Here is a 13617-nt window from a genome sequence, read left to right on the forward strand (position 1 = left end):
CAGTCCTTAATTAATAATAAAAACTCCCTTTCACTGCACCGTGTGGTTTCTGTTACTTGCTGCTTTTAGGAATATTTTACTTTTGTTCATAGTGTTTTAATTAGACATTACAGACCTTACTCGCACTCCCACTGCGAGTGAGGAGCAACGCGGCCTCGTTACTAAAACGTCACTTCCGTTATAATAAACGACAGAATTTACACTGCGAGCACAAATACAGCATGTAATGACAATAAACTTAAATTAAACTAAACCTCTTAAGCAACTCGCACCAGTTTCCCCTGCCCCTTACACACAGTGGAGCATTTTGGATATAAACATGAGTTTGTGCTCGTGCATCACTGTCGTGCTTCCCTGCTACACAAACTCCGCTTTATAAAGTTTGATCTCTGCGGTGTTTAATATAAAATGCCCCCCTGCCTTAGAGGACTTGAAGGTTGCACACTTTCTTCCTTAGTCACTTGATGATTACGCCTTTGTCTGATGTCTGATGAGACTGAGGTCATGTAGGGAATAAAAGGTAACGTTGACATGAACAGTAAACTGAAGAAAGTCATTGTCAGTGACTCTGGGTGTCTGCTAATGCTAGCGGCGTCGCATTACGAGCGTATGACGTCATGCGCTACTGACTCGGAAGCGACTTATACTTCCGGTTAATAAAAATAAATAAATAATGTGTTCCATTTGAGACGATATTACCTTTCTAAAGTTCATACACTAGACCAGTGGTTCTCAACGTTTTGTGAGCTCTGGAACCCTAGAATATTTTGAACAATCCACAAGGACCCCCTTACTCCACAACAATTATACTATATATTAAACAGTCATTTCTATATATGTTGCTTTATTTTATTAATATTCAACATTAATAATATTAACATTGGTCATTTAAAATTGAATCAAAACATTCATTTTATTTTTTAAAACTTATTGTTGGTGTGACATTTACTTTGACTCCCTGAATTATCTGTTGTTTATTTTATCCATCAGTGCGACACTTGAACTTGTCTACCACTCACAGGTTTTGGCAAATTATCATTTCACTTGTAAATAAATTTCAAATAAATCCATCAATGAACGACTGCGAGTATAGAGATACGACCTTGAGGACAGAGTGGGTATAGAGAATACAACCTTGAGGACAGAGCGGTTATAGAGGGCACGACCTCGCCGAGAGAGCGGGTATAGAGGGAGAACAGAATAGTACCCAGCAATGCACCTTGTGGAACTCCAGTGAAGAATCAGCAGGAAGCAGATGTGACCAGGTAATAAGTAAACCACTGCCATGCTGTGTCATGAATTCAAAGATCCATGAGGACGGACAGGAGTCTAGTGATTCGAATACTGCTGATAATCACTGAGTGTACTGCTTATAGCTTAATCAGTTTACTTATAGCTTATCGCTTAATCATACTGCTTAAGACGTAATCAAATGTATGTAAATCTCTTACATGATGTCATCATTATGAATGAATATAGAGTTTAAACGAGTATTATACTGTGTCTCTGAAATCCTGGGTTATGGGGCGTAAACATCATCATCCTCAGGGACGAAGATGTGCTCCTCAAGCAGAGGCGCAAACCTGGCAACCAATACATAAAATACAAAATGAAGAATTTAATATATAACAGCAACACATTTATTTCCTCTTAAATCATTTTTAGATTTACTACTAATATTTATCTTTCAAATTTCTCCATGTGTATAATGTGTACACAACAAGGCTTGTCGTCCGTTAAACAGGAAATCTTCCCGATCTGGCAACCCGCAGCTCTGCGCTGAGGTAAAATGGCGTCTCCGCTGTGGTGTCGGTTTGCGAGACTGTCTCGTAATATCGGTGTGTTTCCGCGGACAGCGGTGTGTGAGAGCTCGGGAACGGGGCGGACACAGTGCCGGACCGCTGTGTGCACCTCCAGCGGCGCCATTCTGCCCAAACCCAAGAAGGTAAGCGCGGGACAAAGCCGCCATTATTAGCCGCTGAACCTGTCTTGTTTTGACAGCTGTAGCGGAAAATGGAGTGTAACGGTATTGTTAAATCCTACCTGTATTATGGCAAACTCCCGCCTCCTGCGCTCGGATTGGCTAGCAGACGTCTTCACGCGAAGTGCAGGTGTCGTGTGGACCAATCAGATCGCAGCATCTCATTACGGCTGTACTTAAGTCCTGCTGATGAATGCCACGCGCAGTGTGTGTGAGGCAGGAATGCGGAAGGGAAGAATCAGACAAATACATAAAAAATGGAGAATGAAATGGAAGAGGATGAGGGAGATGTGTTGTTCACAAACAGACACTGGGATAAGAGCTTCCATTTTTAGTACTGAAACACAGTTTCAGGGTAAAATCGGTGCAGGGTTATCTAAATGATCTCTTTATTATTCACTGTGTGTGTGTACAGTGAAAAGCATGAATAGCAGTCATTATTAGCTGTAAAGAATCAGTAGAGCACCACCTCTTCTCAGGTGTACTTCTCTGTTCTTCTCAGAGCACAGCCCTGTTCAGGTGGGATTAGTTCTCCATGTGCAGGTGTGTGATGTAATTAATCCCAGACTGGGTAAAGATTGCATTATATCCTGTGTGAAAAGAGGTTTAGGGATTGTTCTTCAGTATAAAGAGACTGCAGGAAGCGCTCGCTCGTATCTCTTTATCAGAAGTTATATATAGACGAGGTGTTAAAGGGTGTGACAGAGAAGAGCGCTTTAGGAAGTTCCTAGTGCAGGTACACACTACAGACATGTTAGTAATGAAGTGTGGACACGCCCACGACTACACACACTTATAATACAGATCAAAACCATCTGTGTGTGTTAAAATGAGGTGTTTGTAGCACACACACACACACACACACACACACACACACACGCTACATCAGTTACAATCACACATCTGAATCTGAATGGTACTGATGATGATGATGATAATGTGTGTGTGTGTGTGTGTGTGTGTGTGTTCATCCCAGACGGCATTTGGCATGTTAAGGATCTCTGTGGTGGTGATCCCCTTCCTGTACATCGGTACTCTGATCAGTAAAAACTTTGCTGCTCTGCTGGAGGAGCACGACATCTTCGTCCCTGAGGATGATGATGATGATGATTAAACACACACACAGGTGGTATCATACACCACACACACTGAATCACCTGCAAATATTTATAGTACTGAAATTTATTATTATTATTATTAACCTCTCTCTCTCTGTGTGTGTGTGTGTGTGTGTGTAGATGTGTAAGTCTGCGTACTCTTCCTGGACGTCGGAGAACATTTCAGATCCCATGGCATGTCCGGTTCATCTCTAACACTGTAGTGTGTGTGTGTGTGTGTGTGTGTGTGTGTGTGTGTGTGTGTTTGTGTTTACAGAGCTGTGTGTGAAACCTGAACAGCTCCTCCTGCATGCACTGTATAAATAATAATAAACCAAAACACTGGAGGAAACCCGACTTGTGTGTGTGTGTGTGTGTGTGTTTGTATGGTATTGAGTAATGTAAGTATGATTTACTGATGATGAGACTCAGTTAATATCACACTACCTGGACATGAGCTACGAGACTAAACTTTTATCAGAGTGTAAAATTATATGCAGCACTAGGGGGCGCTGAAGGTTGTAGCTACATTTAGCTAAAATGGGACCTTATTTACATTCAGGAGCCTGAAATACGTCAGATTATGTCACATCTGCACAGTGTTGGATTTTAATGAGCTCTTTATGGTCACTACACGTTATTTTTGTTTACTATAATAGTAGTAGTGCGGCTGTGGCTCAGGTGGTAGAGCGGTTCAATTTCTGGCCCAAGTGACTCCACATGCCGAAGTGTCCTTGGGAAAGACTGAACCCCAAGTTGCTCCTGATGGCAAGTTAGCGCCTTGCATGGCAGCTCTGCTACCGTTGGTGTGTGAGTGTGTGTGTGAATGGGTGAATGAGAGACAGGGTAAAGCATTTTGGATAAAAGCGCTGTATTAGTGCAGACCATTTATCATTAGTGAGCAGTCTGAGTCTTAAGGCTCCATCCACATGTCTGTGGGTGTGTGTGTATGTATGTATGTATGTGTGTTTTATATATATAATGTTTTATTTTGCCTCTTGTCCACATCATCACTGAGTTTTGGATCACTTAAAATGAAAGTTTAAACTTGTCCACTTTTGAGGAGTTTTTAATCAGTGTGTTTGTGTACGTGTGTAAAACCAGTGACTGTATATACAAATGTCTCTGAGGCCCTCTAGTGCTGGCTGTGGGACATTTCTAACTCCGCCCATTCCCTGCTCAGTCACATCTCCACTAATTATTTTCAGGAATAGAATTCTGCCTGTGTTTTTATTCTGTGGCTGGCAACTCCCACTTCAACCCGAAATAGGCTTAAAAACACACACTATGGAATAACAGAAAAAGAAAAAAAGTCATACAGAGCAGTAAACAGTAATGAACTAAACAAAGTCAGTATTTGTTGTGACAATCCTTTAGTTTTTGGAGAGAAAAACCACTCAGTAGTCTGGAATGCTGTGTTCAGGACATTAGTGGTAAGTTTTTCGTAGCGTGATGTAGAATCTGCTTCTATCTCTGCAGTAGAACCCAACGGCCTGGGGGGGGGGGGGGGGGGGTCAGAACGCAGGATCTTTCACTGGTCAATGATCTCACACACACACACACACACACACACACACACACACACACACACACAGGAGAAATCAGTCAGACAGACACAGTGTGTGAGAGTAACGCAGTGTATTTACAGTTCAGCATCAGAGAAGATAATAAGGTGAAAGGTCAGAGAGAGGTCAGGGGGTGTGTCCATCATAAAACTTGGACAGGAAGTCGGTGGGGCGCGGTGTCTCCGACTCATGGAAGTAGCGCATGATGTGTGTCTTCTGTTTCCACACGTTAATGGTCTCCTGCAGCTCCATCTTACTCTGAGGACACACACACACACACACACCAGATCTGAAAATAAGCTACAGGTTCAGTTACATGATAACCACACACACACACACACACACACACACACACACACACACACACACACACACACACAGTGTTACCTTGATGATGAGCATGTCGATGACGCGAGGGTCACGGATATGTTTGTTCTTATCGAACAGCTCTCTCACTTTGTCTCGGCCCTGACGTGCTGTGATGTCCAGCTGAAACGTCGCCACTGAAACACACACACACACACACACACGGAGGGTTCAACAACAATTTACACCACCCTGCTGCTGAGTTCTGGACTGTGACTGGTGAGAAGGCGGTGATTAGTTCTCTAGAACAGTGGCTCTGGCAGTAGTGCAGGTGTATGTTAATGCTCTCGTTCTAAGACATTATCGTTTCCATAGTAACGGCTCATTCACAGGGACGTGTACAGCGCACGCTCCACTGATAGTGAACTGTTTTTTAAAAACGTTTTCTGTACGATGTTTGTGTTCATGTAATATTTATGGAAGGAGTCTCCTGTGTCAGAGGTAAAGCTGTAGCTTTAAGTCTTCAGGACGGAGGAGTTCACGCCATCGTTCTTTAAGAGATTTTTAAAACCGCTGCGGTGTAAGAGGAATAAAACACTCGTGCTTTTACAGGAAAATAATAAAGTTTGAGCTGGTAACAGTAACTCCGCTTCATCACACCACGCAGTCACTGATCATTTCCTTATAAATACACACCACTGAATGTGTTATTCCTTATTTATTCAACAACAACAACACCTCTGTAAGCTGTGCGTGAGTAACACACACACACACACACACACACACACACACACACACACACACACACACAGAGTAAAATACAACACTGAGAAGAATCAGCAGTGTGTTAGTGTGTGGGAGGAGAGAGAGACAGAGAGAAAGAGTGAGACACACAGACAGACAGACAGATAGAGTGAGAGAGACACAGACAGACACACACACCCTACATGCCTAGGTGTTATTTTTATTTATTTATTTATTTTATTTATATAAAACACTGCAGGGTTAGGGTATATTTTATTATTATTATTATTTATATAAAACACTGCAGGGTTAGGGTATATTTTATTATTATTATTATTATTTATATAAAACACTGCAGGGTTAGGGTATATTTTATTATTATTATTATTATTATTATTATTATTTATATAAAACACTGCAGGGTTAGGGTATATTTTATTATTATTATTATTTATATAAAACACTGCAGGGTTAGGGTATATTTTATTATTATTATTATTATTTATATAAAACACTGCAGGGTTAGGGTATATTTTATTATTATTATTATTATTTATATAAAACACTGCAGGGTTAGGGTATATTTTATTATTATTATTATTATTATTTATATAAAACACTGCAGGGTTAGGGTATATTTTATTATTATTATTATTATTATTTATATAAAACACTGCAGGGTTAGGGTATATTTTATTATTATTATTATTATTTATATAAAACACTGCAGGGTTAGGGTATATTTTATTATTATTATTATTATTTATATAAAACACTGCAGGGTTAGGGTATATTTTATTATTATTATTTATATAAAACACTGCAGGGTTAGGGTATATTTTATTATTATTATTATTTATATAAAACACTGCAGGGTTAGGGTATATTTTATTATTATTATTATTATTTATATAAAACACTGCAGGGTTAGGGTATATTTTATTATTTATATAAAACACTGCAGGGTTAGGGTATATTTTATTATTATTATTATTATTATTTATATAAAACACTGCAGGGTTAGGGTATATTTTATTATTATTATTATTTATATAAAACACTGCAGGGTTAGGGTATATTTTATTATTATTATTATTTATATAAAACACTGCAGGGTTAGGGTATATTTTATTATTATTTATATAAAACACTGCAGGGTTAGGGTATATTTTATTATTATTATTATTATTTATATAAAACACTGCAGGGTTAGGGTATATTTTATTATTTATATAAAACACTGCAGGGTTAGGGTATATTTTATTATTATTATTATTATTATTTATATAAAACACTGCAGGGTTAGGGTATATTTTATTATTATTATTATTTATATAAAACACTGCAGGGTTAGGGTATATTTTATTATTATTATTATTTATATAAAACACTGCAGGGTTAGGGTATATTTTATTATTATTATTATTATTATTTATATAAAACACTGCAGGGTTAGGGTATATTTTATTATTATTATTATTATTATTTATATAAAACACTGCAGGGTTAGGGTATATTTTATTATTATTATTATTATTTATATAAAACACTGCAGGGTTAGGGTATATTTTATTATTATTATTATTATTATTTATATAAAACACTGCAGGGTTAGGGTATATTTTATTATTATTATTATTATTTATATAAAACACTGCAGGGTTAGGGTATATTTTATTATTATTATTATTATTTATATAAAACACTGCAGGGTTAGGGTATATTTTATTATTATTATTATTATTTATATAAAACACTGCAGGGTTAGGGTATATTTTATTATTATTATTATTATTATTTATATAAAACACTGCAGGGTTAGGGTATATTTTATTATTATTATTATTTATATAAAACACTGCAGGGTTAGGGTATATTTTATTATTATTATTATTATTTATATAAAACACTGCAGGGTTAGGGTATATTTTATTATTATTATTATTATTTATATAAAACACTGCAGGGTTAGGGTATATTTTATTATTTATATAAAACACTGCAGGGTTAGGGTATATTTTATTATTATTATTATTATTTATATAAAACACTGCAGGGTTAGGGTATATTTTATTATTATTATTATTATTTATATAAAACACTGCAGGGTTAGGGTATATTTTATTATTATTATTATTATTTATATAAAACACTGCAGGGTTAGGGTATATTTTATTATTATTATTATTATTATTTATATAAAACACTGCAGGGTTAGGGTATATTTTATTATTATTATTATTTATATAAAACACTGCAGGGTTAGGGTATATTTTATTATTATTATTATTTATATAAAACACTGCAGGGTTAGGGTATATTTTATTATTATTATTATTATTATTTATATAAAACACTGCAGGGTTAGGGTATATTTTATTATTATTATTATTATTATTTATATAAAACACTGCAGGGTTAGGGTATATTTTATTATTATTATTATTATTTATATAAAACACTGCAGGGTTAGGGTATATTTTATTATTATTATTATTATTATTTATATAAAACACTGCAGGGTTAGGGTATATTTTATTATTATTATTATTATTTATATAAAACACTGCAGGGTTAGGGTATATTTTATTATTATTATTATTATTTATATAAAACACTGCAGGGTTAGGGTATATTTTATTATTATTATTATTATTTATATAAAACACTGCAGGGTTAGGGTATATTTTATTATTATTATTTATATAAAACACTGCAGGGTTAGGGTATATTTTATTATTTATATAAAACACTGCAGGGTTAGGGTATATTTTATTATTATTATTATTATTTATATAAAACACTGCAGGGTTAGGGTATATTTTATTATTTATATAAAACACTGCAGGGTTAGGGTATATTTTATTATTATTATTATTATTTATATAAAACACTGCAGGGTTAGGGTATATTTTATTATTTATATAAAACACTGCAGGGTTAGGGTATATTTTATTATTATTATTTATATAAAACACTGCAGGGTTAGGGTATATTTTATTATTATTATTATTATTTATATAAAACACTGCAGGGTTAGGGTATATTTTATTATTATTATTTATATAAAACACTGCAGGGTTAGGGTATATTTTATTATTATTATTATTATTTATATAAAACACTGCAGGGTTAGGGTATATTTTATTATTATTATTATTATTTATATAAAACACTGCAGGGTTAGGGTATATTTTATTATTATTATTATTATTATTTATATAAAACACTGCAGGGTTAGGGTATATTTTATTATTATTATTTATATAAAACACTGCAGGGTTAGGGTATATTTTATTATTATTATTATTATTTATATAAAACACTGCAGGGTTAGGGTATATTTTATTATTATTATTTATATAAAACACTGCAGGGTTAGGGTATATTTTATTATTTATATAAAACACTGCAGGGTTAGGGTATATTTTATTATTATTATTATTATTATTATTATTATTATTATTATTATTATTTATATAAAACACTGCAGGGTTAGGGTATATTTTATTATTTATATAAAACACTGCAGGGTTAGGGTATATTTTATTATTATTATTATTATTTATATAAAACACTGCAGGGTTAGGGTATATTTTATTATTATTATTTATATAAAACACTGCAGGGTTAGGGTATATTTTATTATTTATATAAAACACTGCAGGGTTAGGGTATATTTTATTATTATTATTATTATTATTATTATTATTATTATTTATATAAAACACTGCAGGGTTAGGGTATATTTTATTATTTATATAAAACACTGCAGGGTTAGGGTATATTTTATTATTATTATTATTATTTATATAAAACACTGCAGGGTTAGGGTATATTTTATTATTATTATTATTTATATAAAACACTGCAGGGTTAGGGTATATTTTATTATTATTATTTATATAAAACACTGCAGGGTTAGGGTATATTTTATTATTTATATAAAACACTGCAGGGTTAGGGTATATTATTTTATTATTATAATCTACATGCTGTCTGACTCCCTTTATATAGCCCTGACTGACAGCAGGTGCTAACACAGTTAGCTTAGCATATCTCTGAGAGTCGACCTTGACCCGGTGTTTTTTAATAATAAATATTATAAGGGTCCGGACGGTGTTACCGGTATTCGGTACTTCCCGGTACCAGGCCCGGTACAGCTCCCTCACACGCCGCTTGGCCTCGTCCATATCGCGGCTTAGGAGCGGCTTCACCGCCCGCACAGCTCCGGCAGTCCGGGTAGCAGCAGAGGACGCCATGTTTACTCTCCAACAACCACAACCTGCCTCACTTCCGGTGTGCACTTCCGCCTGTAAAACAGCTGGGCATGAGCGTAGTGTTGCCACCTATAGACCGGAAGTGCACAACACAGCGACCGGAAACAGACTGATTCTGCTCTACTGTACACTTTTATCTTCAGTATTTTTATTTTTTACATTTTGAACTGATTATACTTAATAAAAATAACGACATGAAAACTAAATACCTGTATTTTTGTCTCTTGTCTACGTTGGTATAAGAGACTTGGCTAGATTTTGTATAACAACATTTATTTACTATGAAATTGTATTTAGAATATAAACATACAATTGTAAGCTAAATAAAAGTTATAGATATAGATAGATAAACAGATATACAGGACACACCCTACCTATTTAACACAATGCACAACGAAGACTAGAGACTGTGAAGTAAAACACAATGCTCACTTTATTGATATTGACTATGGGACATTTAAACATTATTTTACAGATGCTGCTTTAAATAAAAAACATTTTCATAAAGACAAAGTGTCATTTTATCTTACAAAAAGAACATAAAGTAACTTTGGCTCATTGAAGCAATGTTTTGGTGTGTTTTCTCTGTGGCACTGCAGGTCTGCACATCAGCTCCTCCATCGTAACTCAGTGTGTGTGTGTGTGTGTGTGTGTGTACAGAACACACTGATCCCACATCAGCTAACATTACACACCTCTCTCCATATTATACTACACTTCTCTAATGCACCCTATGTGCACTGCTCACTCCCCCGGGCCTTTATCCCAACACCGATCCTAACACCAACACCTTCTCTGGGACGAGTGTGTTTTATTACATCATCAGCCTTACCCAGCATGCACTGCTATGATAAGACGACAGTTTCCTTTACGCAGTAGCTGATGAAGCTGTTATAACTGTAAACAAGAGCAATAAAAACACCTTTACCTAAAACTGTAACATTTCACTGTGTTCAGATTGAGTATTAATGCGACACTAAATATTCTAGATGGCTGAATGCTAGAGCGGTTTACATGTGGATTATTCTAGAACCCTTCCAGTTCAAGCAGTGTACAAGTCTAGGTTACAGGACCAGTGCCTTCCTGATTGAGTTCTCTAGGAACTAAAACTTCATATAGTTTTAATTTTGTGTTTATTATTTACAGCACATGCTCTAGATGTTCACCCTTATACCTCCAAGTCTTTCCCCAACCGCTGTCTCACATTTCTGTGGATTTTACTCAACATACTCCCAATGAGTCCTGACTTTTCAGAAACCTTGTAGAACTCGGTTGAGCAGGCAGCAGCCTTTGCAGGTGGAATATTCCAGAACCCTTCCAGCTTGAACAGTCTAGAACCCATTCGGGTTTAACATTGTAGAACTCTACTTAGATGGGCAGGCTTCAACCCTCCCTGGATGTGTAGTTTAGAACCTCTCCATCCAGAGCCCCCTGGAACCCTTCCAGCATTGTTTAAGATTGCAGAAGTCTATTTAGCTGTGCAGCCCACAGTCCTTCCCGATTGTGTTATTCTAGAACCCATACAGCCTAAGAACGTTAAAACACATTGCCTGGTTAATCAAGTCTACACGTCGTATTGGTGGAATATTCTGGAACTCTTCATCCTCAATACTTCCTGGTTTAACACTTACACAGAACTCTTAACTTGTAAAGGTTGAGAAGTCGACAACATTTTTTAACATTCTTGAACCCTTAAATATTTGAGCAGTCTACACCCTTCCTGGTTGCGTATTCCATAACCTTTTCCAGTCAAGAACTCTAGAACCGTTCCAGGTTAACATCCAAGACCTCTGCCTAGTTGGGCAGTCCACCACCCTTTTCTGGTTGTGTATTCTAGAACCCTTTCAGAATGAGGGTCTAGAAACCTTCGATCACTCTACAACCTTTCCAGGTTTAAAATTTTAGAACTCTTTGAGGGAGCCACAACCCTTGCTGGATGTGCATTCTAGAACCCTTCCAGGTTTAGCATTCAAGACCTCTGCCTACTTCAAGCAGTCCCCAAGCCTTTCAGATATATCTGGACTGCAGGTCTAGAACCCTTCCATCTTGACCACTCTCGAACTCTGACTGAACACTCCATAACTCTTCTGGGTTCCTGGGATCAGAAATATTCTAGAACTTCACTGTCTTTGAACATTCCATCTCCTCTGTGTGTGTGTGTGTGTGTGTGTGTGTGAGTGAGAGAGAGTTGATCGCTCCACCCTATACTTTACTTGCTCATATCCACCCAGTGAGTGTCCCTGTAGAGAGCAGGGTGTGTGGTTTGTGACAAGTCCTGAACTCCCACATCTGTGTGTGTGTGTGGTCCCAGAGAGAAAATATATCATTCGTTTTTAGATTCATGATGGTGAGACTCACACACACACACACTTAAAAAAGTGCAGGTGCAGATTTAAGTCATCCAGTGTATCATAACCAGTCAGCTGACCCAGATCTCTGCTCCTGATTGGCTGATGCTGAAATACACACACAAGCGTTTTATACAGTTATATAAGGATTCAGAACTTTTTTCTGAAAATTGTCAGGTATAGCGTAAATTACATGTGTGTGTTCAGTACCTGTGTGTGTGTGTGTGTGTGTGTGTGTGTGTATATGTGTGTGTTAGATGCTGTTGTGCAGTCCCCGCTCCTCCTGCAGGGCGGCGATGGTGAGTCTCAGATGTTCTTGAAGTGTCTGAACCTCTCCTTCACTTCTCTCCTTCAACACCTTCAGCTCCTCACACACATTCTGATACTGCACACACACACTCTGCTTCTCCTACACACACACACACACACACACACACACACACACGCACACTTTGTGAGAATATTAAATATATAATCGTATGCTAATGCAATATGACACATGAATCACACACACACACACACACACACACACACACAGTGTACCGTGGTGAGAAACTGCACTTCGTTCCTTAAGCACATGATCTCTTTGTGCAAGTACTCCAGCTCATTGTGCTTCACTCTCAGCAGCACCTGAAAACACACACACAAACAATAGTAAAATATTGGCACCCCAGCAAAGCCATGCCATTCTACACCCTTAAATCTTGCTCCGTTTCTGTAGCTGAACTTGGACTCCAGTATCCAGTGCACCGTGTAGGTCTTACGTGGTGAGCACCTGTAGTGAGCAGGAAGCCATTTGGGATCTGAGATCGCTGTATGATCCCTAGTAAGAACATAAACTGCAGCTCAGTAACAGTGCGAAGAATAAAAACATAAACAAAGCTGAAACTCCACTCAGTGGTTAATGAGATATGAACACATGCCGCTCTGCTATCTTTACATTCTGATTCTGTATACGGAGGTAAAGCGCAGATTTGATAAATAATCAGTTTGGTATGAATCAGTAACTCAATTGAATATGTAGCTGTGTATCTAAAGTTCTACCAGAAACTGCAAAGAACAGGGAACGACAGTAATGTAAGTGTCAGGTTATGAAATCATGACCCAGGGTTTCAGTTTCTCGCAGTCTGAGTAAGGTTACAGTCAGGAGAGGTCATGGAGAGGTCACGGAGCTGTTACACAGCGGTTTGCGTGAGTCACCTCATATGGGGTCCAAACAAACCTGACAACATTTGTAGAAGGTCTAACTGTAACACTGTCAATATCACCCGAGATGTTTTTGGAGGTTTAGAAGAA

General features: G+C 36.5%; 3 protein-coding genes across 5 annotated transcripts in view; 1 reads left to right on the top strand and 2 right to left on the bottom strand.

Annotated features, from left to right (window-relative positions):
* The first annotated feature begins 1764 nt into the window (after window positions 1–1764).
* On the top strand, window positions 1765–3435 carry smdt1b (single-pass membrane protein with aspartate-rich tail 1b). Its single transcript, XM_053684142.1, has 3 exons — window positions 1765–1945; window positions 2958–3107; window positions 3220–3435. Exons 1-2 carry the CDS (start codon window positions 1790–1792, stop codon window positions 3093–3095), a joined length of 294 nt encoding a protein of 97 aa, XP_053540117.1. The 5' UTR covers window positions 1765–1789; the 3' UTR covers window positions 3096–3107; window positions 3220–3435.
* Window positions 3436–4701: 1266 nt separating this feature from the next.
* ndufa6 (NADH:ubiquinone oxidoreductase subunit A6) lies at window positions 4702–9994 on the bottom strand. Its single transcript, XM_053684141.1, has 3 exons — window positions 9820–9994; window positions 5031–5146; window positions 4702–4901 (listed from the first exon to the last, which is right to left on the bottom strand). The coding sequence occupies exons 1-3, from the start codon at window positions 9953–9955 to the stop codon at window positions 4770–4772; spliced, it is 384 nt and encodes a 127-aa protein (XP_053540116.1). The 5' UTR covers window positions 9956–9994; the 3' UTR covers window positions 4702–4769.
* Window positions 9995–10388: 394 nt separating this feature from the next.
* The window catches only part of LOC108272489 (TRIO and F-actin-binding protein), a 29652-nt gene continuing 26423 nt past the window's right edge, over window positions 10389–13617 (bottom strand). For 2 of the 3 annotated variants that reach the window (XM_053684139.1, XM_053684138.1), the window contains exons 16-17: window positions 12865–12951; window positions 10389–12730 (exon numbers count right to left, since the gene is read on the bottom strand). In XM_053684139.1, the coding sequence (XP_053540114.1) occupies window positions 12575–12730; window positions 12865–12951 (243 nt within the window). In that variant the 3' untranslated portion in view covers window positions 10389–12574. The remainder of the gene's footprint in view (window positions 12731–12864; window positions 12952–13617) is intronic. The other variant, XM_017480922.3, reaches the window with a different exon arrangement.

This window comes from Ictalurus punctatus, chromosome 12 (assembly GCF_001660625.3).
Source record: "Ictalurus punctatus breed USDA103 chromosome 12, Coco_2.0, whole genome shotgun sequence".
Lineage (NCBI taxonomy): Eukaryota > Metazoa > Chordata > Actinopteri > Siluriformes > Ictaluridae > Ictalurus > Ictalurus punctatus.

Coding starts and splice junctions, on each gene's coding strand:
- smdt1b (XM_053684142.1), top strand. CDS start 1,790: ATGGCGTCTCCGCTGTGGTGTCGGTTTGCGAGACTGTCTCGTAATATC. Junction 1,946..2,957: donor TTCTGCCCAAACCCAAGAAG/GTAAGCGCGGGA, acceptor TGTTCATCCCAG/ACGGCATTTGGCATGTTAAG.
- ndufa6 (XM_053684141.1), bottom strand. CDS start 9,955: ATGGCGTCCTCTGCTGCTACCCGGACTGCCGGAGCTGTGCGGGCGGTG. Junction 5,147..9,819: donor CCGGGAAGTACCGAATACCG/GTAACACCGTCC, acceptor TGTGTGTTTCAG/TGGCGACGTTTCAGCTGGAC. Junction 4,902..5,030: donor TCGACATGCTCATCATCAAG/GTAACACTGTGT, acceptor GTGTGTCCTCAG/AGTAAGATGGAGCTGCAGGA.